This window comes from Gorilla gorilla, chromosome 2 (assembly GCF_029281585.2).
Source record: "Gorilla gorilla gorilla isolate KB3781 chromosome 2, NHGRI_mGorGor1-v2.1_pri, whole genome shotgun sequence".
NCBI lineage: Eukaryota > Metazoa > Chordata > Mammalia > Primates > Hominidae > Gorilla > Gorilla gorilla.
Window position 1 is genome coordinate 157,358,074 of NC_086017.1, and position 26,637 is coordinate 157,384,710.

Genomic DNA, 26,637 nt, shown 5'->3' on the forward strand with positions numbered 1-26,637 from the left:
GGGTTAACTGCCTTGCAACTGGTTAATAACTGAGCTAGGGTATTCTTAAAAGTCTCAGACTGCTGCTCTTTCTTCATCTTCAAATGAGTTATTAAGGGACCTTTTAAGAAGAGGTATGATTTGAACTGATTATGAAATTCTTCTCAACATAGTAAAGGGTGGGAATTGGGAGAGAGTCACTTCCAATCTAGGGAAACCTATGAGCAAAAACCGGGAAACAAGTACTGTGCACTTCACATCACTTAAGTTTTTGTGAGCGAAATTCACCTTGCCTTCTTAATATACGGCCAGATACCAACGAGCTTCAGTTTCTAAAAGGGAAAACCTGGCACTTGTCACAGGAAAATATCCAAATACTAACTTCTAATGTCACTTGGCAATGGGAATGATCACACACACCCTGCCCTAGCAATCTGGCTTATCTACATTGCTCTTTTAATAAATAAGCAATGCTTAACGATACAGTAATAGAAAATAAGAACTAAGGAAAGTTTCTTGAGTATCATAGGAAACATATGAGCAAGCAGTTTTGAAGATGATGAATCTTGCCTAATTGCAAGGCATTCAAAAAATATTCTTTAAGAAGCCTAGGAAATATTTCTAGGAATTTCCTGTGTCAGACTCGTAGGGTAATGAACCAGCATTTTGTAGCCAGTGAGATAAAGGCAAAACAAAATAATTTTTCTTTTTATTGAAAAAAATGTTAAAACTATTATAAGTTTTATCCATATTGTTAGTGTTATCCGATTTCTTGAGGATGCTGACAGACTTGTATCCTGCAAATAAGTATTTCCACAGCCTAAGGAGTACTTGGTATGTTCTGTGATATGTTGGGCACTTGCATTACTTAGAGCCTATATTCCCAGCCTAGAAATCTAGGGAAAAAAATGGTTAATTACATATAGCCAACAATAGAATAGATGAATTAGGTCAAGCTATTTACTCTCAGAATATTTAATGTATTAAATGATTTCTTTTTATTTTTATCAAGCACTGAAGTCATAAAAAAAGCTTTCATTTTGGAAAACCTCAATCTACTCACAATAACTTTAAAATCTTTTGATGTCAACTGGTTAATTAACTCTTTCCTAACACTATGTTATTCATTCACATTAAAAAAAGTCTACAACCAGATCTTTCCATGGTCTGTTAATATGAGTAGGAAAAATATCAGAAACACTATTTTTACATAGTTTCACCTCAAAAACAGAATCTGAACCACAGCCATAGGTTGAGCATGGCCCACGAACTCTCATCACATTTTCTTTCTTCTCATTTTGGATGCTGTACACCGCCCTGCACAGGTTCCAATGTTCCGCAACAAAGCCAATGGTGACACCAGGAGGACACTGCACCTCCAGCTGCAAACAAAACAGTGACAGAAGTTAGGATGCTACATGCATACACATACACTTACACATACGCACATACACAACCTAGATGTGTCCTCACTCATTCAAAGACTAGGGAAATTATTGTTGGGAGTGACAGCCTTCCATCTCACCCAGGCCATTCTTCAGGTTGGATTTCAGTGAAAAGCTTTAACGGATGAGGTCATGTTTGCCTCTGGGATAGACAGCAGGCTTAATTAGGGCTTGTTACATAATGGCCAGTTGTCCAAGTTCAGTGTTGGCAAGCTGCATAAACAGCTGATATTTATAACTCTGAAAAATATAAGTATTTTAATCTCCATTTTACAGATGAGGAAACTGAGGCTTGCAAGTGTTAAACACTTTCTAAAACATGGAACTAGGAAGTGGCACAGAGATAAGTTGGCTTGGTTTCAAGGCTTATTGTTGATACTACACTACACTGCTTCTCCATCAGAAAGAACAATTTTCTCAGGATAAGTAAAAAATAAAAGGCTTACAATGAGGAAGCAATGGGCTTCTCCAAGTCAACCTCAGAACTTGGAGATGAGGGGAACCTACACACTTATGCTGCTTGCTGTGCTGTAAAACGGTCCTCTGTCTCCTTCCTGGGAGTCTCATTTCTTCTGACTCAGTCTATTAAACAGTTAAGCTGACTTTTTAGATTTGAAATTGGGTAAAATCAAATCTCAGACATGAAAATTATAACAGAAAACAAAAAAGAGGCATTTTGAAAATTATATATTGTGAAAACAACAAAATGTGTACATGGGTTTATAAAGCCATTTTTTAAAAGTTTTAAAATATTGTCCACTACCTTGTTTTTAGCTATTTATCTTCAACAATATTATTTTGTGAATAATTAAGATCTTCCTGTTTAATAATAATGAGTCATAAAGATTAAATTATTTGGTAAAAGCCCAAAGGGAAAATTTTATTGACTATTTCTCTGGTGTTACATGTACTTTCATAAGAATTTGGGGAAAGGATTACCCAGGACATGGAACAGGACTGCACAGCTTCATAAATTATTAAATTAAGGTATTATTGTTCATATGTATAAATTCGCACCTATATACAAATATATAAATTTGAGAGTATCATAGAGCTCTCATATAAGTTTAAACCTATGAGATAAAAATAAAAATGTACAAAAATAAATTCCTTAAAAATTCATACCATGGTATACTACTCAGCCATAAAAGGGAATGAACTAGTGGTAACAGCTTGTATGAATCTCCAGTTAATTACTGTGGATGAAAAAGACCAATCCTGAAAAGTTACATACTATATGATTCTGTTAAAATAACACTCTCGAAATGACAAGATTATAAACATAGAGAACAGATTAGTGGTTATGAAGGGCTAGGGACAAAGAGGAGGGAGGAAGGTGGATATGGTAATAAAAGAGGACTTTGGTGATGATGGAACTGTTTGGGATTTGTATTGTGCTGATGGAAACAGGAATCTACACAAATGATAAAACTGCATAAACTAAATGTATACACACACACACACACACACAAATTAATACAAGTAAAACTGGAGAAATCTGAAGAAAAACCTGGGTAAAGTTATGAGACAAAAGTGTCATAAATTGGACTAGGCTTGTAATTTTTTTTAGGAGTAAGGGTCTTTCTCTGTCACCCAGGCTGGAGTGAAGTGGTGTAATCACAGGTCACTGCAGCCTCGATATCCTGGGCTCAAGTGATCCTCCTACCTTAGTCACCCAAGTAGCTGGGACCACAGACACACATCACCAGGCCTGGCTAATTTTTTTATTTTTTATTTTTGTAGAGATGGGGTTTTACCATGTTGCCCAGGCTGATCTCAACCTCCTGGCCTCAAGTGATCCTCCCACCTCAGCCTCTCAAAGTGTTGGAATTACAGGTGTAAACCATCCTGCCCAGCTGTAATTTTGATTTGCTTTCCTTTATTCTGTCTTCCTATAATTTCAGAAGGCTGTATCTATAGGCTTTGATTAAAAAAAAATCTAACTCATAAATATGAAGATAAATGCCTACTATATCCAAAAGGATCAAGGATAATAGGTATTCACTTCAGATATAAGGCTGTTATCACAAAGACAATAATAACAAAGGAGTAAGATTTCTGAAAAGAGAAAATATTCATTGAGTACTATACTATTTCCTAGGAACTGTGCAGAGGAATTGACTTAATCCCTAAAATGATCATCCTATTCGATAGGTACTATTAATATTTCCATTTTACAGGTAAATAAGGCCTGGAGATGGTTGTAAAAAATTAATATTTAGTAAAGGATGTTATTTAACAGATCATTTAAGTATTCCAGTAATCCTATGATGTATTATACTACCCAGTTTATGTATAAGAACACTAAGGCTCAAACAGGGTAATTAAATTTTACAGATTTAAGTAGGTGACATATCTAGAATTCAGACTCTGTTTGGTTTCCCTCCAAAACCGTTTCTCTTTTCCCTACAGAAAATAACTTGCTTAGAAATGCAAGATAATGAGTAACCACATTGTAACTCAGCACATCTGTATTCTAGTTCCAGCCCTGTCCTTAGCCAAATGTAACACCTCAGCCATTTAGTAATTTTGAGCCACTCTTTATCTGTGGCAAGGTATGGGTTGTGATGGGTACTCTAAACATATTTAAGTCCCTTCCAATTCTAAAAGCATATGTTTACATTTAGCGTTGCTTTATCTAGTGATAGGTACGTACATTTAGATAAATGTGGTAGGTAAATTTCTAATTAAGTAGATGCAACTGATGGAATCATAATTATTGACTACACATATGTCAATTGTGCTTGACCCACTTATTTAAGCACTAAAAAGTAGTAACCAAAAAGAAAAAATCCTCTATGATTTTCCTTAGGCGAGACAATTTGGTTTCCTCCCTCCCCGCTATCGTCTTCCATTCTGGCTGGCAGGGCCAGGGAATATCCTCCCTATGTAGTGGAAGGAGCAGACTATGCCATGAAGAGTTGGATCAGAAGCAAACTGTGGATCAGACTTCCATTCTCTGACCTCTTGTCTGGCAGAGGGGCAACAGAAGCAACAGCAGGTGCATCTGAAGGGTCTCTGCATTGTCATAATTTCTCGGCCCATACAATCAGTGACCCGGAGGACGAACGGCCTTAGTGTCCGATAGGCATTCCTGGTAAAGTCATCTGTGTCTTCGGTTACAATGTAAACCATCTGGTCTGAGTTGTTTTTAATATCATATCTATTATTAGTTTCAAAACGTGTCATCACTAAAAAATAAAATGAGTAAGTCTATATTAGAAACATTTAAAATGGGCCTCAGAAAGTCCTTGTTTAGTATTTCTTAAGGGCTTAAAGCAACATAGCTTTTTTAAAGTTTCAGGTGAAATATGTAGAATTGATTAGAGTACTCCAAAAATCATATTATCTAAAAGTATTTAAGCAATTGTGAAAATTTAAAACATTTCTTTTAAGAAGTTCAGTGTAAACATTAAAAAAATTTTACATAAAAGAAAAGATTGAAACAACCCTTTTGTTTCAATTCCTGGAGTATCTGAATTCAGAAAACTTTAATTATAAAACCATTTTAAAAAATTATACATTTGACCATTAATTAATCAGTTCACGAAACATGCTTGGAGGAGTAGGGTCATTACTAATTACAAACAAGAGAACAAACCAAGAAAAGTCAAAGGCCCTATGTGGTGGCCAAATGAATGTGCACAGCTGGTTTAGTGAGCGTCAGTACTCTTGTAGGATGAACTGAGAACAGGCATCATTTTCACTGAGATCTTTTCTTCTTAATTCCAAAGAAAGGGTACTGGACTATGATTTGGCAGATTTGGATTCTATTTCCAGCTCTGCCACTGATTAGCTGACTGTGGTTTAAATGCTATTTCCTGATCTGGAGGTGATTAGCTGACTGTGGTGTCCCTGGCTAACTCATTTAGTCTCTTGGCTCCTTTTCTTACTCATCTTTGAAAGGTAAATGTGGAGTAGGAACAATGGGTAAAGTGTAGGGCTATTGACCACATAAAATGTAAGCCCTTTTCAAATCTAAGAGCTTATGATTATATGATGTATAGAAGGATAAAATTATACAAAATAATTCACTTTATTACTTTCTTGAAGATAGGGTAATAGAGCAGGTTTTTTTCTTTGAGCCACTAAAACATGATCAATATAAAGAAGGAACTAGATATTGGATAATGCAAATTTCCATCTGATTAAAATACTGCTGAGCACTATAAAAATTATACATACTTTCCAGAGGCTCAAAATGCTGAAGAACATGTATGTTGTCCAACTGTTGAGATAAAACAAAGCAATTAGAAGACAGAAATAACAGAACTAAAATACCACTGTAAAATAAACTGATGAAATAGATATTAAAATGCATCAATTGACACCAAAATATATTTTTGAAAGTCAATAGAATCAAAAAAATTTTACCAACTGAAATTAGCTTATCTGCATCTGATCGGATGGATATTAGCAGAGTTGTCCATATTAGAAAAACACTTTCTTTCAGTACCACTTTTAAAAAGTTGTCTGCTATATCAGAAAAACAAAACATCTACTTGCTGTAGTAATCACATCAGAAGAAGCTGTGCTTATAGATTGTTCCCAGATAAGTCCCTATTCACTGGTCTCTCTACATGTCATCCATAGCCTGTAGTTGTTTAGTTAAGTTCAGAACGATTAACATGGACCAGCCATAGAGAAGGGAAGTCTCTCAGTGGCTTAAGGAGAACAAACAAGCCAGGGTGAACCTCACATGGAGTGTCCCCATTTTATATTATTTTACAGGTACCTCCAGCAGAGGTGTATAAACTGACTCGCATTCACTTGATCTACAAATGCCAGGGTCTTCCCCAAGTGCACACTTTAATAAGGGAAGGGTCTATGACACCAGGAAGCATGTGAATAGGATTAGGGGAAGAGAAAGGAAACATTGTTAGATGGCAACCCATGAAAAGGACGGCTGGGTATATACCATTAGAGAAATTTCTATCTTAGGAATCATTCTAAAGATGAGCAGTTTGATGGGCACATTATCTGTTACATGTGAGAACATTCTAGCAGAAGAAAAGAAACCTTCTTGAGGACACCCTGATTATATTTGTATAATCTTACATCATTTAGACCATTAGACCATTCCTAATCCCTGAGCCCAGAACACTGCCTGAAGTGCCATATTTCACCAAACACTGGTTAAGTACATTAATTAATGAACAATATATGAATGCAGTAATACACGAAATTAAAATAATGTACCTAAACATGAATGTTTTATGGTGTGATTAATTACAGGAGGGTACAAAGGGCACAATCCATGCTTAATTAAAACCTTTTTCTTATATAAAAACACAATGACATAAGGAGACATAAATATGCCTCATAAAATACCAAAAGTGGCTACTAAAATGGTTTATAGTCCATTTTAGAAAAGTAGGGTATTAAAATCTAGAAGTGAAAAGTAAAAATATAAACTACAGGCATACTCTGAAGATACTACAAGTTTGGTTCCAGACCAATGCAATAAAGCAATTATTGTAAGAAAGTGAGTGACATGAATGTTTTATTTTCTTATTGAATCTAAAATTATGTTTACACTATAATGTAGTCTACAGTGTGTGTAAGAGTATTAATCTAAAAGAAGTATATATCTTAATTTTAAAAAACTTTATTGCTAAAAACCGCTAACAATCATCTGAGACTTCAGCTAGTCACAATCCTCTTGCTGGTAGAGGGTCTTGTCTCTATGTTAATGACTGCTAAATGGTCAGCGTGGTGATTGCTGAAGCCCAGGTTGGTGGCAGCAATTTCTTAACAAAAGATAATGAAGTTTGCCATATCAATTGACTGACTCTTCTCTGCATGAAAGATTTCCTTGTAGCACATGATGTTCTTTTTAGTATTTTACCGCACTAGAACTTCCTTCAAAATTGGAGTCAATCCACCTAAAAACTGCCACTGCTTTATCAATTATATTTGTGTAGTATTCTAAAACCTTTGTCATTTCAACAGTGTTCACAGAATTCTCATCAGGAGTAAATTTCATCTCAAGGAAGCACTTTCTTTGCTTATACATAAGAAGCAAGTGCTCATCTGTTAAAGTTGTATCATGAGTTGCAGTAATTCAGTCACATCTGCAGGTTCCACTTCAAATTCTAGTTCTCTTGCTGTTTCCATCATATCTGAAATTACTTCCTCCACTGAAATCTTGAACCCTTCAAAATCATCATAAAAGAGGCAATCAGCTTCTCCCAAACACCTGTTAATGCTGATATTTTGACCTCTTCCCATGAATCATGAATGTCCTTATTGGCATCTAGAATGGTGAATCCTTTCCACATGGTTTTCAATTTATTTTGCCCAGATCTGTCTGATAAATGACACCATCTATGGCAACTATAGCCTAACAAAATTCATTTTTTTAACAATAAGACTTGTAAGTCGAAATTATACTTTGACCCATGGGCTGCAGAATGGATGTTGTGTTAGCAGGCATTAAAACAACATTAATCTCCTTATACATCTCCATCAGAGCTCTTGGGTGACCAGATGTGTTGTCAGTGAGTAGTAATGTTTTGCAAGAGACCCTAACAGGGAAGTCAGTCTGTCCTTTGAAGTTCTCACGTCAGGCGTTGACTTCTACTTTTTAGCTATGAAAGTCCTAGAAGGCATCTTCTTCCAACAGAAGGCTGTTGCATCTATATTCAAAATCTGTTGTTTAGTAGAGTCACCTTCATCAATGATCTTGTTATAGTTAGGATCTTCTGAAAAACTTACTGCAGCTTCTCCATCAGGACTTGCTGCTTCACCTTGCACTTCTATGTTACAAAAGTGCCTTTTTTCCCCCCTTAAGCCTTGTGAGCCAACCTCTGCCAGCTTCAAACTTTTTTTTTTCTGTAGCTTCCTCACCTTTCTCAGCCTACATAGAATTTAGGAGAGATAGGGCTTTGCTCTGAATTATGCTTTGGCTTAAGGAAATGTTGTGACTGGTTTGATCTTCTTTCTAGACCACTAAAACTTTCTCCATATCAGCAATTAGGCTCTTTTACTTTTCACCATTCATATGTTCATTGGAGTAATATCACTTTCAATTTCCTTCAAGAACTTTTCCTTTGCATTCACAGCTTGGCTAACTGGTGCTAGAAGACTAGCTTTTGGCCTATCTCAACTTTCAACATGCCTTCCTCATTAAGCTAAATCATTTCCAGCTTTCTTATTTACAGTGAGAGATGTGCAATTGTTTATTTCACTTGAACACTCAGAGGCCATCACAGGATTATTAACTGGCCTAATTTCAATGTTATTGTGTCCCTCCCTGGAACTCAATAATATGTGTCTGTTAAGGGGCAGTTCTTTGACAAATTGGTAAAGTCACTGGCAAAGCCAAGACTCTGGAAATAATATAATCGTGCTAATTTGGATGTTTTAGGACTCTTGGTAACCTTGATAAAGATTCATGTAATCTTCATGTGAGATCTCAAAAAGACTAGGGTAGATAGAGGAAAAAGATTGGCTCTATGTCTTGCATTCACACATAAGAAGGTATTTAAGCTAATAACAGCCACATAGCTTTCATCCATTGGGACGGCCCTTTATGTCAAAAATATTAGGCACATTGTGACCCTTATCTCATTAAAAATTCTCCTAACAATCTGATAAGGTAGGTATTGATAATACTATTTTATAGATGATAAAATTCAAGCAGCAAGAGGTTAGAAATTTTATCAAAGTTTTTGAGTTACTAGAGAGTAGGACAGAATTAAAAAACCAGGTTTGCCTGGGTCCAAACCTGTGTTTTGTTTATTTTTTCACTTATTTCTTTAACTCTAAATATTCCTAAAAGGGAAAACTCATAAAATACGTTAAATTAACCTCTGTCAGAATCATAAAAGAAATTAAGAAACAAGTTTTTAATATTTAAATAAACAAAGCTATACAATTTGAAAAGAGAATTGACTGTAGAAGATGTTAGATTCCCAAGAACAACTTCTGTATTTATCACCAAGTATAGAAATGAGACTTTCTAAACTTGATAAGCTACAAACATTTTATTATCTTCTGAAATAATGTAGATGTTTAGTCTAGCACTTCACCTGAATGAGTGGCTTTGCATTTTGTCAAAATTTTGTCCAAATAATAATTTAGGATAAATGTTGGCTTTTGTAAAATCCAAATTTTCCTGATCCAACTGTATTGACTTCTATACACCAATGTTATAATATTATACAAATAGTTTTCAGCACACAAGATTATCAGGGTCCCTGTCAATATACAGAATTGAAAAGAGAAATGACAGAACTCCAGGAAATGCTTGGCTGTTGACCTGGGGAGGTAAGTATTAAATTGGGAAGTTTCTTCTTTATAATGTATTTCAGCACTCCCTTTTTCTATAAACAACAACAAAAAAGATTCAGAAGGTTCTATGGAATCTCCAATAAAGTAGTCTCCCTCTTATCCTCAGGGGATACTTTCCAAGCCCCCAGTGGATACCTGAAACCACAGATTGTACCAAATCCTGTATATACTATGCACAAATTTTTCTTTTCTTCTTTACAATTTCATGGACATATTAATTTTACTATAGATCTTAGTAACCTTAGCATAGGAATTTTTTTATTATTAAGTAAAAAACCTTCACCTTTACATGGAAAGGAAGACCTTATGGCCTCTCTTTGGTCTTTCCTTGACATATCCAAATTCCCAGCATTACTACTCTTGTGCTTTGGAGACATAATTAAATAAAATAAGTTACTTCAATGCAAGCACTGTGATACTGTAAGTCAGTCTGATAACTAAGATGGCTACTATGTGACTCTGGGTCTGTATACTATGGATAACATCTACAGCGTGGATACACTGGACAAAGGAATGATACATGTGCCAGGCAGAACACAGCAGGACTGTGCAAGATTTCATCATGCTACTCAGAATAAATTTAAAATTTATGAATGGTTTATTTCTGGAATTTTCCATTTAATATTTTTGGAACCTGGTTGACCATTGGTAACTGAAACCGTAGGAATCAACGCCACAAATAAAAGGCGTCTACTCTGCCAGTTTTATCTTATTTTCATTAAGCAGGTTTTTTAGTTTCAGACATGGGTTTTTAAACAAAACTATTTGTGCACAAACTTCCCATATTACCCCAGTTTTTGATCTGGATGTCCTGGTGGCAGCAGAATATCTATATAGATGTTAATTAGGGAGTTATTGTGTTGTATGAAGGGGGTCTCCGGAACTTGGCCTGAAGCAATATTCTTTGTAGGGTCCATTATTTTTATTTATATTGTTTGTTTCTGGGGGTGACAAGAGTAGCTAATGAAAATGATGGGTGGTGGTAAAAAGCAATGGGCTAAGGCACTCAGCAATTTACCCACTGTATTGTGTTTTGTTCTCTTTTGTGCTTTTTTTGATGCTAACTGTTTACTTCTAAGCAAATAACACAACTATCCTCTATGATAGTTTTTCTATTTCCATTTGTACAATTCTTTCAAGAAAACATCTTGAATGCCTTGAAGTTCAACATAAATCCTTACGAAAAACATACTCATCCCACTATAAACATCCTTGTACTTGCTGTTTCCCCTTCATATTTCTGAAACTGGTATCACTGTTCTTATAGTTTCACAAATGGCATCTGTCATCACTGACCCATCTCCTTTATTCACTCTGTTCTGCTTTTTTTCTCTTTTTGTTGGATCCCTATGGTCACATTTCATAAGAAAATAATTTGTATTTTCATGGAGTACCTGAACTAAGTATTCCAGACCAGGAGGGCAGTTTGCCATAGGAGTTGGCCCTGGCATCCATGTTATTGGAACAGACTGATTTGGCATAGGATATTTGCCAGGCTGATAACGGACAGGATGGGTACCACCAACTGGCTGGTACAAAGGGAAGGTACTGGGTTGCTGTGGACTGTAGTATCCCATAGGGAAGCCTCCTGGGTAGCCAGTAGGTGGAGGGACAGCTGTTCCAGGGGGTCCTGTGTTCAAAAGAAATCAAAGTGTTATATATTATTAACACTATAAGTTAGCATAACTTTTTACATGCGATGAAATAGATCACATGACATCCACTTAAATATAACAACTTGTTCCATTTTTGATTCACACTTTATGCAGATCATGGTTGCATATGACCCAATGATGTATTAGGGAGACTTATTTACATATTAATTCATTTAATCCTCTTAAACCTTATAAGATAATTATTCCCATTTCAATGGTACAAAAATAAGTTTTGAAACATTAGAAGAAACATGTTAGCTTCTTAATAAATTAGGTTCCTCCTTGGAGATAATAAACTTACCTAATGAGGTTGTAGTGGGATTAATTACTAATGTATTAATTACTAACATATAATTACTCCTGAAAATTTTTGTTATTATGTCTATTGCTATTGTTTATGGTTATATAAATAATGTCTACTTCATTTCAAAGGAGTGCTTTTAATGAATATTTTAGGTTGCCTTGATCCAATCACTTGTACATATCTTCATCATCGAGTTCTCAGACTGGTCCCCAATCCTGACCTCTTTTAGATTCAATTTCTTAAAGTTATTTTCTTAGTAGTTGTGCTGCTATAACAAAATACCACAAACTGAGTGGCTTAAACAACAAGCATTTCTTTCTTATAGTTCTGGAGGCTGGGAAGTTCAAAGATAAATGTTAGCATGGTCAAACCTCGTGAGAGCCTTTCCTGGTTTGCAGATGTTCACCTTCTTGCTATATGCTCACAGAGTGAAGGAGGAGAGAGAGAGACAGAAAGACAGAATCCCTCTCATGTCTCCTCTTATAGGGTATGAGTGCCATCATGAGGGCTCCACTCTTTTGATTTAATTTTCTCTGAAAGGCCCCACTTCCAAGTAACATCACATTGGGAAATGGGACTTCAATATGTGAATTTGGGAGGGATATAAACATTCAGCCCACAGCACTTATCCCTCTATCATTTCTCCCCATTCCACCTTCAATCAGAGATCTGATGAATTATCTTTGTCATTATAAGTCCATCAAGGAACCTAGATTTCCTTAAATGGATACAAGATTTTATCATGCTTTAAGAGCAGTCTACATATTCAATGCAATTCCCATCAAAATACTATCACCGTTCTTCACAGAACTAGAAAAAACAATCCTAAAATTCATATGCAACCAAAAAAGAGCCTGCATAGCCAAAGCAAAACTAAGTAAGTGAAAAGAACAAATCTGGAGGCATCACATTACTTGATTTCAAATGATACTATAAGGACATAGTCACCAAAACAAGATGGTACTGGTATAAAAATAGGCACATAGACCAATGGAACAGAATAGGGAACCCAAAAATAAACCCAAATACAGCCAACTGATCTTTGACAAAGCAAACAAAACACAAAGTGGGGAAAGGACACCCTATTCAACAAATGGTACTGGGATAATTGGCTAGCCACATGTATGAGAATGAAACTGGATGCTCATCTCTCACCTTATACAAAAATCAACGCAAGATGGATCAAGGACTTAAATCTAAGACCTGAAACTATAAAAATTCTAGAAGATAATATCAGAAAAACACTTCTAGATATTGGCTTAGGCAAAGACTTCATGACCAAAAACCCAAAAGCAAATGCAACAAAAGCAATGATAAGTAGGTGGGACTTAATTAAACTAAAGAGCTTTTGCACAGCAAAAACAACAGTCAGCAGAGTAAACAGACAACCCAAAGTGTGAGAAAATCTTCACAATCTATACATCTGACAAAGGACTAATATCCAGAATCTGTAACGAACTCAAACAAATTAGCAAGAAAATACAAACAATCCCATCAAAAAGTGGGATAAGGACATGAATAGACAATTCTCAAAAGAAGATACACAAATGGCCAACGATCGTATGAAAAAATACTCAGCATCACTAATGATCAGGGAAATGTAAATCAAAACCGCAATGTAATAACACCTTATTCCTGCAAGAATGGCCATAATCAAAAACTCAAAAAATAACAGATGTTGACATGGATACGGAGAACAGGGAACACTTCTACACTGCTGGTGGGAATGTAAACTAGTATAGCCACTATGGAAAACAGTGTGGAAATTCCTTAAAGAACTAAAAGTAGAACTACCATTTGATCCAGCAATCCCAATACTGGGGTATTTATCCAGGGGAAAAGAAGTCAAAAAAAGATACTTGCATATGCATGTTTATAGCAGCACAATTCACTGCTATAATACGGAACTAGCCCAAATGCCCATCAATCAACGAATGGATAAAGAAAAATGTGAGATTACATATATATATGATGGAATACTACCCAGCCATGAAAAGGAATGAATTAATGGCATTCACAGCAACCTGGAAGCGACTGGAGACTATTATTCTAAGGGAAGTAATTCAGGAATGGAAAACCAAACATTGTATGTTCTCACACGTAAGTGGGAGCTAAGCTATGAGGATGCAAAGGCATAGAAATGATACAATGGAATGGACTTTGGGGGCTCAGGGGTAATGGTGGGAAGGGGGTGAGGGACAAAAGGCTACAAATTGGATTCAGTGTATATGGCTTGGGTGGTGGGTGCACTAGAATCTCACAAAAAATCACCACTAAAGAACTTACTCATATAACCAAATACCACCTGTTCCCCAAAATCCTATGGAAATAAAATATTTTTAAAAAAGAGTACTCATAAAAATGAATAAGTACACAACAGCTAATGTTTGACTTTAGGAATTTTTTTATCAAGGTCTCTTAAGATAAGCAGTGGTAACTTTGCATTTCACTATGTTTTTTTAAAGTCAAAGAATTGCCAACAATAAGTATGAAAATGCCATTACTGCATATCTATCTAGGTCTGGTTACCAGGAATTTTTTGAATAACTTTGATCATTACTAATTTATTTTTGTTTCACTTTCCAAGATTTTAAGATTAATTAATTAAAATTTATAAATAACTGGGTCTTGGTTGTCTACCCAGAAATATGCAACAGACCCTAACTTATTGCTAAGGTCTTGTAGCTCGAACTGAAATCCTGTGAGTAGTAGAGCCACAAGCAGCCCACAAGTGATGTTGTCTGAACTGTCAGGAAGGCCAGGCTCAGATAAAGAAAGGTTTTTCTCCTTTAAGAGAGAATTTAAGGAATAATGTCCTGTGGTTGAAAACAAAATAAATTACGTAAGTCAAGATATTTTATGTTAAGATTTCAGTATAGTCGTCCCTTGATATTCATAAAGGATTGGTTCCAGGACTCCCTCAAATACCAAAACCTACAAATGCTTAAGTCCCTTATATAAAATGGTGTAGTATTTACATGTAACCTACTCACAGCCTCCCATATACTTTAAATGATGTCTAGATTACTTACAATAGCTAATACAATGTAAATGCTAATATAAATTTTTTGTGTTATTTTTATTGTATAATTTTTATTGTCATTTTTAATTGTGCTTTTAAAATATTTTTAATCCACACTTTTTTGAATCCATGGATGAAGAATTCACAAATATAGGGGTCCAACTGTGGATCTATTTTAGTTTAAATTAAATAAAAACAACTTTTTATGAGCAGGGAATACCAGCTAAGACTTGAACTGTAAAATCTGAAGCCTTAGTGACAAGACATGAAGGCAATTTTTAAAAACGGAACTAGATTTTTCAGATTTTCAAAGGCAGATGTTTAAATTTAGAGAAAAAAATCACCTCAACATATTGTTTCTTAAATTGTGGCTCAATATACCAAGTCCTTCAAAATAATCTGGAGTTCTTAGTAAAATTCCAGATTCTGGGCCTCATTCCAATCTATTGCAACAGGATCTCTATGGCAAAACTTCAGATTAACAAAACATTTTATTTCATTGATCCTTTTTTAAAATGTACAATGTAGTGGTTTTAAGTATACTCTCAAAGTTGTGCAACCATCACTGCTACCTAAACCCAGAATTTTCATCATACCAGAAAGAACACCCATACCCATTAGCAGCAATCTCCATCTCCTCTTCCCCACAGTCCCTGAAAACCACTACTATCTGTGGATTTGCCTAATCTACACTTTTCATGTAAATGAATACATACAATAGGCCTTTATGTCTGTTTTTTTTTACACTTGGCATGTTTTCAAGGTTCATCCATGTTGTAGCACATATAAGTACTTAATTCCATTTTATGGCTGAGTAGTATTCTATTCTGTGGATATATCACATTTTAGGTATTCTTTAATCAGTCAATGGACATTTAGGTTGTTTACACTCTGGGCTATTATAAATAACACTGCTGTGATCCTCCATGTACAAGTTTTAGTGTGGACATATGTTTTCAGTTCTCTAGCTAAGAGTGAAATTAGCTGAAATATTTGGTAACTCCATTATTAACTGCCAAACTGTTTTCCAAAGTGGCTTTACAATTTCATGTCCACTTGCAAATATGAGAGTTCTACTTTCTCCACATCCTCCACCAATACTTGTTATTGTCTGTTTTTATTTTAGTCATCTTAGTGGGCATGAAGTTGTATCTTATTGTGATTTTTATTTGCATTTTTCTGATTACTAATGATGTTCAGCATCTTTTCATGTGCTTATTGGCCATTTGTATATGTCCTTTGGAGAACTATCTATTAAATTTTTGCCTACTTTAAAACTGAATCATTTGTCTTTTTATTGTTGCATTATAAATGTTCTTTATATATTCAAGATAAAAGTCTCTTGCCAGATAGTTTGCAAGTGTTTTCTCTCATTGTGTAGGTGGTCTTTTCTCTTTGATAGTGTCCTTAGATATACAAAACTTTTTAATTGTTATGAAGTCCAATTTATTTTTTGTTGGTTGTTTGTGCTTTAGAGTGTCATATCATATCTAAGAAACTATTGCCTAATCCAAGGACATAAATACTTACATCTATATCTTGTAAAAGTTTTATAGTTTTCACTCTTAGACATAGGTCTTTCAAACACATAGATCTTTGATTCATTTACAGTTTTTGTGTTTAGGGTGAGACAGTTTCAAATCATTCTTTTGTATGTTGATATTCATTTGTCTCAGATCCTTTGTTGAAAAGAGTATTCTTTCCCTATTGAATTATTTTGACATGCTTGTAAAAAATCAGTTGGCCACACATGTTTGGGTTTATTTCTTGGACTCTCAATTCTATTTCATTGGTCTATATGTCTACCTTTATGCCAGTACTGCGGTATTGACTTCTGTAGCTTTATAGTAAATTGGAAATTGGGAATTGTGAGTCCTCCAATTTTTTTTTCAAGATTGTTTAGGCTATTCTGAATCCTTTACATTTCCATATGTATTTGAGGAATAGCCTGTCAATTTAAAAATTCCACTGTGATAAGAATTGTGTTGAATCTGTAGATCAATTTAAGGAGCATTTCCATTTAACAATATTTACTTTTCAAATCTGTAAAATGCCTTTCCACTTACGTAGTCTTCTTTAATTTCTTTCAACAATGTTTTATAGTTTTCAATATGAAAGATATTTTACTCCTTTTATTAAAGTTACTTCTGGGTATGTTATTTTTAATGTTATTGTATGTGGAATTATAATTTTAATTTCTTTTTACATTGTTCATTGTTAATATATAGAAATACTTTTGGATTTCTGTATTATGATCTTATATCCTAACACACTGCTGAACTTGTTTATTGTGCTGTTTGTGGGTATATATGGGTTTTTTTGTTGTTGTTTTGTTTTTTGGGTTTTTTTTTTTAGACAGGGTCTCAGTCTGTCACCCAGGCTGAAGTGCAGTAGTATGATCACAGTTCACTGCAGTCTCAAATCCCTGGACTCAATCGATCCTTCTACCCTAGCCTCCAAGTAACTGGGACTACAGGAGTACAGGAGTGTACCACTGCACCCAGCTTAGACTTTTTACATATGTAGGATCATGTCTTCTGCAAATGGAGATGGTTTTGTTTCTTTCTTTCAATCTGGATGAATTTTCTTTCTTTTTCTTGACTAATTGCTCTGGCTAGAACTTCCAGTACAATGCTGAATAGAAGTGGCAAGAAAGATACCCTGTCTCACTCTTGATCTTAGATGAAATGAACGTTTTCAGTCTTTACTCCTCAACATAATGCTTGGTGTGAGTTTTTCATAGGTACTCTTTTATCAGATTGAGGGAGTTCCTCCTATTTCTAGTTTCTTAAGTGTTTTTATCATGGAGGATGTTGTATTTTGTCAAGTGTGATTTCTGTGCTTACTGATGTGGTCATGTGGTGTTTGTACTATATTTTATTAATAAAGTACATACATTGATGTGTTTTAATATGATATTTAATGTGATAAACCAATCTTTTATCCATGGGATAAATCCCACTTGGTCATGGTGTTTAATCCTTTTTTATGTTCCTAAATCTGGTTTGCTAGTAATTTCTTGAGAAAGTCTGATTCTATATTTATTAGGGATATGATCTTTAGTTTTCTTTTCTTGTAACATCTATGTCAGATTTTGCTAATTGGGTAATACTGGCCTCTAGAATTAGCTAGGAAGAATTCACTCTTCTTTCATTTCTATGGAAGACATTGTAAATGACTGGTATTAAAACCTTCATGCAGCATTTAGTAAAATTTCCTTTTTTTTTTTTTTTTTTGTGATGTAGTCTCAACTGTCACCCAGGCTGGAGCACCGTGGTGTGATCTTTGCTTACTGCAACTTCTGCATCCTGGGATCAAGCCATTCTCCTGTCTCAGCCTCCCAAGTAGCTGGGATTACAGGCACCTGTCAGCTAATTTTTGTATTTTTAGTAGAGATGGGATTTTGCCTTGTTGGTCAGGCTGGTCTCAAATTCCTGACCTCAGGTGATCCACCCACCTCGGATTCCCAAAGTGCTGGGATTACAGGCGTGAACCACAGCACCCGGCCAAAATTCACTATTGAAGCCATTTGGGCCTTAGCTTTATTTTGTGGAAAAGTTTTAAATGATGAATTTAATCTCTTTACTTGTTATATAAGTCTGTTAAGGTTTCTGTTTCTTCTTGAGTCAATTTCAATTGTTTGTATCTTTCTAGGAACTTGTCCATTCGTCTAGGTTTCCTATTGGCATACAATAAATTGTACACACAATTGTTCATATTATTCCCTTAAGATACTTTTCAATTTCTCTATGAAATTGAAAATCACTTTCATTCCTGATTTTAGTAATATGAGGTGTTTTATTTTTATTTTTATTTTTGGTTAGTTTGACTTAAGGTTTCTTAATTTTGTTGATCCTCTCAAATAACAAATTTTTGGTTTTGTTGATTTTGTTTATTGTTCTTTTTTCTATTTCATTTATTTCTGCTCTAATCTTTATTATTTCCTACCTCTTGGCTTGGTTTTCCCTTAAGGTGGAAAGTTTGATTACTGATTTGATATCTTCCTTTTTTTTTAATGGAGGTGTTTATAGCTATAAATTTTCCTCTAAGCACTTCTTTAGCTCATATGTTTTGGCATACTGTGTTTCGTTTTCATTCATCTCAAAGTATGTTCTAATTTCCCTGTGTGTATTTTTTTTTTGCCCCTACTGTCATTTAAAAGTATTCTTCTACCACTGGGGTAGAAAAATATACTCTACATGATTTTAATTGTTTTAAATTTGTTGAGACTTGTTTCATGACCTAACCACAATACTGTAGAATGCCATATGTTTCAAGAAGAATGTGTATTATGCTGTTGTTGGGTAGAGTGTTCTATTATGCTATTATGTCTAGAGTGTCTGTTGTAGATTGTCTGTTGTGCCCAGTTTGGTTTATAGTGTTGTTCAGATCCTTCCTTTTTGATCTTCTGCTTAGTTGTTCTATCTATTATTGTAAGTGGGGTATAACAGTCTCCAACTATTATTTACTGTATTATCTATTTCACCCTTCAATTCTACCAGTTTTACTTCATATATTTTGGAGCATTGTTTTTATGTGTATATATGAATATACTCATTCTGTCTTCTTGATGACTGACATTTTTATTATTATAAAATGACCATTATCTCTAGTAATAATTTTTTCCTCAAAGTATGTTTTGTCTGATATTTCATCAATTCTTATCAACTACTAAGTTTGAGAAACTCTGTTTTGATACAGCATTTTACAAACTGAACACATATTCATAGAGTATTAAAATCAATTTAATAATTCAAATATTAATTTTAGAAAATATAGTCAACTAGAGAAGAATAAAATAGAAAATATGAAACTGTATTATTAGTATACCATCTACTCACTTTATATTCAGTATTGTCTGGTGAAACTCGTGTTACTTATATATAAATATATTGAATATATATGTATGTATTATTCACTATGTGTTAGATTAGATTATCATCAAGAATATTTGAAAGCCAATGATTTAAAGATCCTTTTATTTAACTAATATAAGGACAGCAAAGATTCTATTCTGAAATGAAAAAGATGGAATCAATGTTGCAACACTGCAATGTATAATCATATAAATTCTTGTTTTTACTATGGTTGGAGATTTTTCTCTGTAGATTTCCACCTTGAAGAAAAAAATAATTTTTACCTAAATATAGGTTAAACTGTAGTTTCTTTCTGGAAATTACTGCTTTTCCTTGCAATGTGTGTATATGTATGTATATGTGTTTTTTTGTGTCTCTGCCCAAAAATTGTTGGATTTTCAGTTCAGATGACAGCTGAAAGATGTTAGAAGCTGAGATTCACCTCATGTCCACATAAGTGTGCAAAAATGAACAAGGCTAGAACAGTAGAAGCCCAATTTGGGCTGTGCTGTTAAAGCTCCACAAATGGTGTTATGTCTCCCTAAGTAAACTCAGTTTTGGGAACTCTAGGTCTACAGGACTAGCGAATTTTCTGTCTTTTGTAATCAAAGAGCAATGCCACATAGCTTTGTAGGGAAGGGATTGACATCTCCTGAAAAATGTAGACAGTCCCGGCTGGGCGCCGTGGCTCACGCCTGTAATCCCAGCATTTTAGGAGGCTGAGGTGAGTGGATCACCTGAGGTCAGGAGTTTGAGACCAGCCTGGCCAACATGGTGAAACCCCGTCTCTACCGAAAATACAAAATTATCCGGGCGTGGTGGTGCATGCCTGTAATCCCAGCTACTCTGAAGGCTGATGCAGGAGAATCATTTAGAACCCGGGAAGCGGAGGTTACGGTTAGCCGAGATTGCACCACTGTACTCCAGCCTGGCAACACAGCAGCATTCTGTCTCAAAAACAAACAAACAAACAAACAAACAAAAACGTAGACAGTCCCATAGGCAGCCAGTTTTTGAAAAGGTCACTCTTGCATAATGAAAAATTCACTTAAATCTGATAAGGTGGAGATTATGGTCTTTCTCAGAGCCCCCAAATAACCGGGTCCTGGATACCACCCAGATCTGGAAGAAAGTCCTGTTAGAGAAAGCTATGTTGATTAAAAAAAAAAAAAAGAAAGATAATAACTAAAACTTATTGAGCTCTCATCATATTCCAGCCCTTACTCTAACAACGTTACAAGTACTAAATCTTATAATCTTTACATCAACCATATATAGTAGATACTATTATTATCCTTAATTTATAGAGAAGAAAACTGAGGCATAAGGAGGTTAAGTAACTTGGTGAAAGTCATTAGCTGACGTATCAGGAGTAGAATTAGAATTCCAGCATTCTGACTGCAGAAATGTCCTTAAATACATCATGCTAATACTCCCCCTAGATCAGAGACAAGGAAGAAGAGCACCCCAGGCGTGACTCTATGGAGGGCTTTGGGCCTATACACTGGATTGGCATCTCTAGCTAGCAGCTATTTTTAAGTCCTTAAGTTCTACCCTTTCACCTCCATGGGACATCATGGGACAATGCAGTGGTCTGGGGTCAACCAATACTGCAAAAGCCAGTCGCCTTTGAAGGTGATGAAGTCTAAGACATTTTGGTTACTCATAAAAATGCCACTCATAATAGTCATGAATCATGAAATTCTCCTAATACTATCCGAAAACAAGGCCACGAGATAAATCAAAGATTCTTTTATCTATGAAATATTCCTCAAGCCCATTTCAAGGACCAGCTTCTGTGCTTGCTGCTAGAAATATAAGACAGAAAGACATTCAAATGCATGCCTGTCTCCAAGGGCAGCAAGTTCTGTGGAGGCTACAAAGATGTATAAGAAAAGGTGAATGGTTGTCACGAAGCAAGTAATTGACATAATCATAGGTAGATGCATAGCATGTTAAGGGATTAGACAGGAGGGGTACCTAACCTATGCAGAGAAGGTATACTACGATATAGATGCTAACACACTAGACCTAGCCAGCATCTCCATGATGGGGAAAGGTTTTACAGGCAAACGGACAAGAACAAGCAGGTGCATAGAGGAGGCTCACTACTGCAGGACAAACTGCTGTGTGTGGAGATTTAGCAGACAAGGCTAGAAAGATAGGATGAAGATTATGAAAGACCTTGAACTTTATGCCAATCAAATGGAAAGTAAAGTGATTCGTTTTACATTTAGAATTCTTTATATATGCGGTCCGATTAGGCAGGAAGTACTTGCAAGGGTCTGGCTAGAAGGCAAGGAAGGCTGATTTTGATGAAAGGAGCAGAGAGTGGAGAAATGGTAATTGACATTTAAGATACAACATTGACTTTGAAGTGGACTGGATATGAGAAAAGATTCTCAAGTTTCTGGCTTGGCAGGCCTCCAGTGTATGGGAAGAATGGAGAAAGAAAATAGAGTTTAGAAGCAAGATAACAAAGTTGGGCTGGTGATCACTGAGTTTGAGATTCAATGGTCTTTCATGAGAAGCAGTCTATAGGTGGTTGGAAGTGCAAGTTTAGAGACTATCAGACTGACATGATCTGTGGATATGTATTTCATAAGTGATGAAGGAAAAGGAAACCTTTAGTATTAACAAGATCACTTAGAAGAGTGTGTAAAAGGAAGGGTGACTGGGAGAGGAGAGAGAAGGAGATGGGGAAGGGCAGGGAAAACCAGGGGAGTAGACCAAATAATTTTGAGAACAGCACTTTTTAAGAGTAGGGACACAGTTTTTGACAGAAACTGAGAGTAAGCAGACTAAAGGGAAAATAATGGTAACAGGAAGCAATGTCAAATGAGAGTTAAGTGAGAAAAAAAGTATAGCGTATTTGGAAAAAAGTGAAGGTAAGTATGTATTTAAGTTTGTTATGAAGAATATACTTTAATTCCTTTAAGAATTGTATTTAAGAGTACCCGAATTGGACTAGAAATCAGATATCCATACCTTCTTTTTTTAACTATTATTAAAAATAACAATGTAACTAAAAATCATATGAATTATCTTAAGAATATTAATCATTATATCACTTCAATGAGTTAATGATTAATTTATTACCATGTACTTTTAATATAAAAGCACCTCATGTTATAAAACTTGAAGATCAATAAATCAGAAAAAAATTGCCACTTAGATTTTGAGGCTATTCCTATAGAGATTATATTATTTAAAATTAAATTTATATTTATTTTAAAATTAAATACATATTTATGTAATTGAACGATTTTTGTTATAAGTATGTATTATCCAGAGATAAAAGAAGGAAAACATATGATGAAATTATATGTGGGAAATTGGTATATTATACTTTCTTCTAAGCTTTGAAGTTTTCATAAGAGTTCTGATTGCTTCTGCAGGAAAACAAAGCAAAACAAAACAAAATATGTTTAACTTTGTGTAACTATAGCATCTCAGACTTACGTAAATAAAGACCTCTGTTATGGAGCGTTGTCCTACCAATACTGCTGTAAGAAACACTGTCTGATAGGATTTGAGTTTTCTTAGTTATTTTGAACATCAGGAAATCATGCCATTTTCTCTTTAAATATACTAAATATAACAAAAGTTTCTTTATTAACTATTCTCTTAAACAAGAATAGTGGATAAAATTATTTTTTGTGGGAACACATATCCAACACTATAATGCAAATTGAAATTATGTAAAGAAATTTGGATAAATTCATTAACACTACATAATTCAAGTACAGATTTCAAGATTCTTAATTTGACTCACAGCGACAATTTTTGTCAGTCTGCGTAAGTTTATAGTCCAGCCACCAGGTGGCGATCAGAGCGAAATTTTGCTATATTTTATAACTGAAAATTCATTAGTTGTGTGGTCTGCACTGTAATATTTTTACAACTTACCTTGTCATTTAATTTGAAGGATGTAGCCTACTCTCTTGCTGAATTATTGATATAGAGAAGAATAGACACATGCTTTATCAGATGAGAACATGATGTATAACCAAGGTTTTTCTCAGAAATGGTGAAGTTTCTGTTCTAGTAGGGTCTAGGTTTTTGGATATAGAGTAATTGGAAATATAAGATAGATCTTGTATATCATGTTGGAAGTCACTGAAGTGACATATAAAGAAACTATAGATAAAGCATGATTATATTTAATAATTTAATTTTTAATACCTTGGATTTAGGAAAGGTTGCGCTATTAATGCAGTATGTTATAATGCATTTTATCCTCATAACACACATACACATGAGGAAAAGAGAAAAAAGGAAATCCTGATGCTTTCAGAAAACACTGTAGGTGCAGAAGCCACCTGAGCTGTATGGATCATATGCCTAGAGCCAAACAAAACCTTTGGCCGGGCACGGTGGCTCACACCTATAATCCCAGCACTTTGGGAGGCTGAGGCAGGTGGATCACCTGAGGTCGGCACTTCGAGACCAGCCTGACCAACATGGAAAAACCCTGTCTCTACTGAAAAAAACAAAAAACAAAAAATAAAAAACAAAAATTAGCCGGGCGTGGTGGTGCATGCCTGTGATCCCAGCTACTCCGAAAGCTGATGCAGGAGAATCACTTGAACCTGGGAGGTGGAGGTTGTGGTGAGCCGAGATCGCACCATTGCACTCCAGCCTGGGCAACAAGACCGAAACTCCATCTCAAAAAAAAAAAAAAAAAAAAAAACTTTTGCCATTATCTTGTACATAGCAGGGTTTCTTTTCCCCCTTCAGAGCATAACGCAATGGTTTCTACTTCTAAATATATGCTTAAATATGTATTTTTAAAAAATATTACTACAGTGTCTACATCATTATGTAAGTCATTAAAATGTGTTTAAAGACAATACTAACTATTTCCTTGGCCAAAAGTAAGGGCACTTTTAATTTTTAAAATTTTAAACTTGACCAAATTGTTTTCATATCTCAAATTCACACTAGCACTGTATAAAGTATTCATTCTCCCAAGACATCACCAGTAGTGCACTCAGACTTACAAAAATATTTGCCAGAAAGATAAGCTCCTTAATCAGCACCCATGGCCATTCACTTCCATTTCTCTGCACATCTGCCATGTGTCTCATGCATGCCTCATACCAGATTTTCATGACCCTGTACTTATGGACATATGATTCTTTCTGCTAAGGATAGTCCTTTCCCCCTTTTCTTTGCTTGTGAAATTTTTATCATGACAGCAAAACTTGACCTTAACCTTAGTCAGGGCTTTCCTCAAATCCCTGGCAATGTCAAATACTGTCTTCTGTGTCCTTACAACACTCTCTTCATATCTCCATATAGAATGGAGAGAATGTCATCAATATTTGCACAACTTCCATCTAAAAGCCTGTAAATCCTATGGCTACAGGAATATATTCTAACTGACATATAGTAAACTATGTGGCACCCTATCGGCATCCAATATTTATTTACTTATTAAATTGGTCAATTAATTTGTTAACTTAAAAAGCAATTTTAATCATTAGTATGGTTTTTAGGAAAGGAGAATATCTTTTATGAATATTTAACCCACCTGGTAAAAAATGAGAATTGTATTCAGGAGGAGCATCAGGCCTTGGATCTGGTGGTTTTGTTTGATTTTCCATTTCACCTGCAGGCTGTTCAGGGGCTGTGGGTACCACACCTTCAGGGGAAGACAGGGAACATGACTTACAAAGGAAACAATAATATGACAAAATGTATTCTTTTTTCTTTCTTATTGGAATGCATCAAGAAATATAATCAACTGGAAAATACACTCCTATATTTTTTAAAGAAAGAATTCATCATATATTAGACACTATTAATAAATTTCATGAATTTTCAAACTGAACATAGATTTAAAAATAGAACTAAACAATTATATTATGCTTGCGATCAAAGTAATGAGCTTTCATACTAGTGGTTCAACTGCCCCGATGCTAACTCTTATCTACAAAGTAAATTCCTGGCATAATAGCAAAAATTATTTTTCCCATTACATAATATGGAGAACACAAGCATTTATAGAGTGAAGTTGATTTTTTTTCCTCATTATTTTTGGAAAGTGCTGTCTAAAGGATTCACAACATAACACCATAAAGACATAATGGTTTAATAAACAGTGGTGTCACACACAACTGAATTAGCAATAGTTTAGTCTACATCTCCAGTGACTCACATTTTCACTGTATTCTTTCTAAAAGCAATCTAGGTCACAGTAATTGCTGCAAGGGAGGTACTGAAGTCAGTTTCATGATGTTGTACCTTGTCTTCTTATTGAGATTAGAGACTAATTTCTCTCTGTGCTTACTACAAAAAAAAGCTGAGTTTCCTAAACAACCAGTTGACTTTTATCTCCTAGCAAACAAAAATCCCATAAATGTGGTTTTTCTCTCTTTATGTAAGTTACTAGAAAATACAAGGCCTACTTTCATCCTCCTCTACCAAGGCAGGACCTTGCCACAGGCTCTTTATTACTACAACCTCTCTTTGCAGAACTGCTTTGCTAATCTTGCTTTTTTTATTACCTAATTTTCCCCACAAACTTCAAAGATTATTCAGTAGATATGTGTCCCACTGTAAGTCCCTCTTTAATCTTTTTCTGACAATGATAGGAATGTCTATATACATAAATAATAAATATATACATACATATATATACGCAAACACACACACATATTTATATTTGCCAAATGTTAAACAAAAAAAAATCAAAATGAAATAAAGTCCCCCTTTAGGGAAAATAATCACAAAATTCACATTTGAAAATAAAGCATATTCAAATTTATTCACAAAAACTTACCCGACATTTTGAAGAATTCCAATTAATCCTGAAAAATAAAAAATATTAATGCCTTTAAAATACATACATAATAAATAGTATTAGTACTCAGTGACACAGGTAAGGATTTCTGTAATTTTTTAACCTCCAGTTACCTTACATTTGTCCCTTCATTAACTAAAAAAAATACTTATTGAGCACCTATTATGTACGAGGCACTAATACAGATGTTGAGAGTACAGCAATGAAGCAGACAGACACTCTGCCACCTACTGTGCTGCAGTTTATATTGTAGTAGAATGAGATTTAAAAAAA

At 34.8% G+C, this 26,637-nt stretch overlaps 1 protein-coding gene across 27 annotated transcripts in view; it reads right to left on the reverse strand.

Annotated features, from left to right (window-relative positions):
- PLSCR4 (phospholipid scramblase 4) overlaps window positions 1-26,637 on the reverse strand; it is an 86,311-nt gene that overhangs the window by 30,581 nt on the left and 29,093 nt on the right. For all 27 annotated transcript variants that reach the window (XR_010132951.1, XR_010132971.1, XR_010132956.1 and 24 more), the window contains 6 exons: window positions 26,344-26,371; window positions 25,093-25,203; window positions 11,114-11,349; window positions 5,610-5,652; window positions 4,389-4,615; window positions 1,200-1,361 (listed from right to left, as the gene is read on the reverse strand). Coding sequence is in view for 3 of the 27 variants with exons in the window: in XM_004037801.5 (XP_004037849.1) it covers window positions 1,200-1,361; window positions 4,389-4,615; window positions 5,610-5,652; window positions 11,114-11,349; window positions 25,093-25,203; window positions 26,344-26,350 (786 nt within the window). In the remaining 24 variants the exon portion in view is untranslated. The remainder of the gene's footprint in view (window positions 1-1,199; window positions 1,362-4,388; window positions 4,616-5,609; window positions 5,653-11,113; window positions 11,350-25,092; window positions 25,204-26,343; window positions 26,372-26,637) is intronic.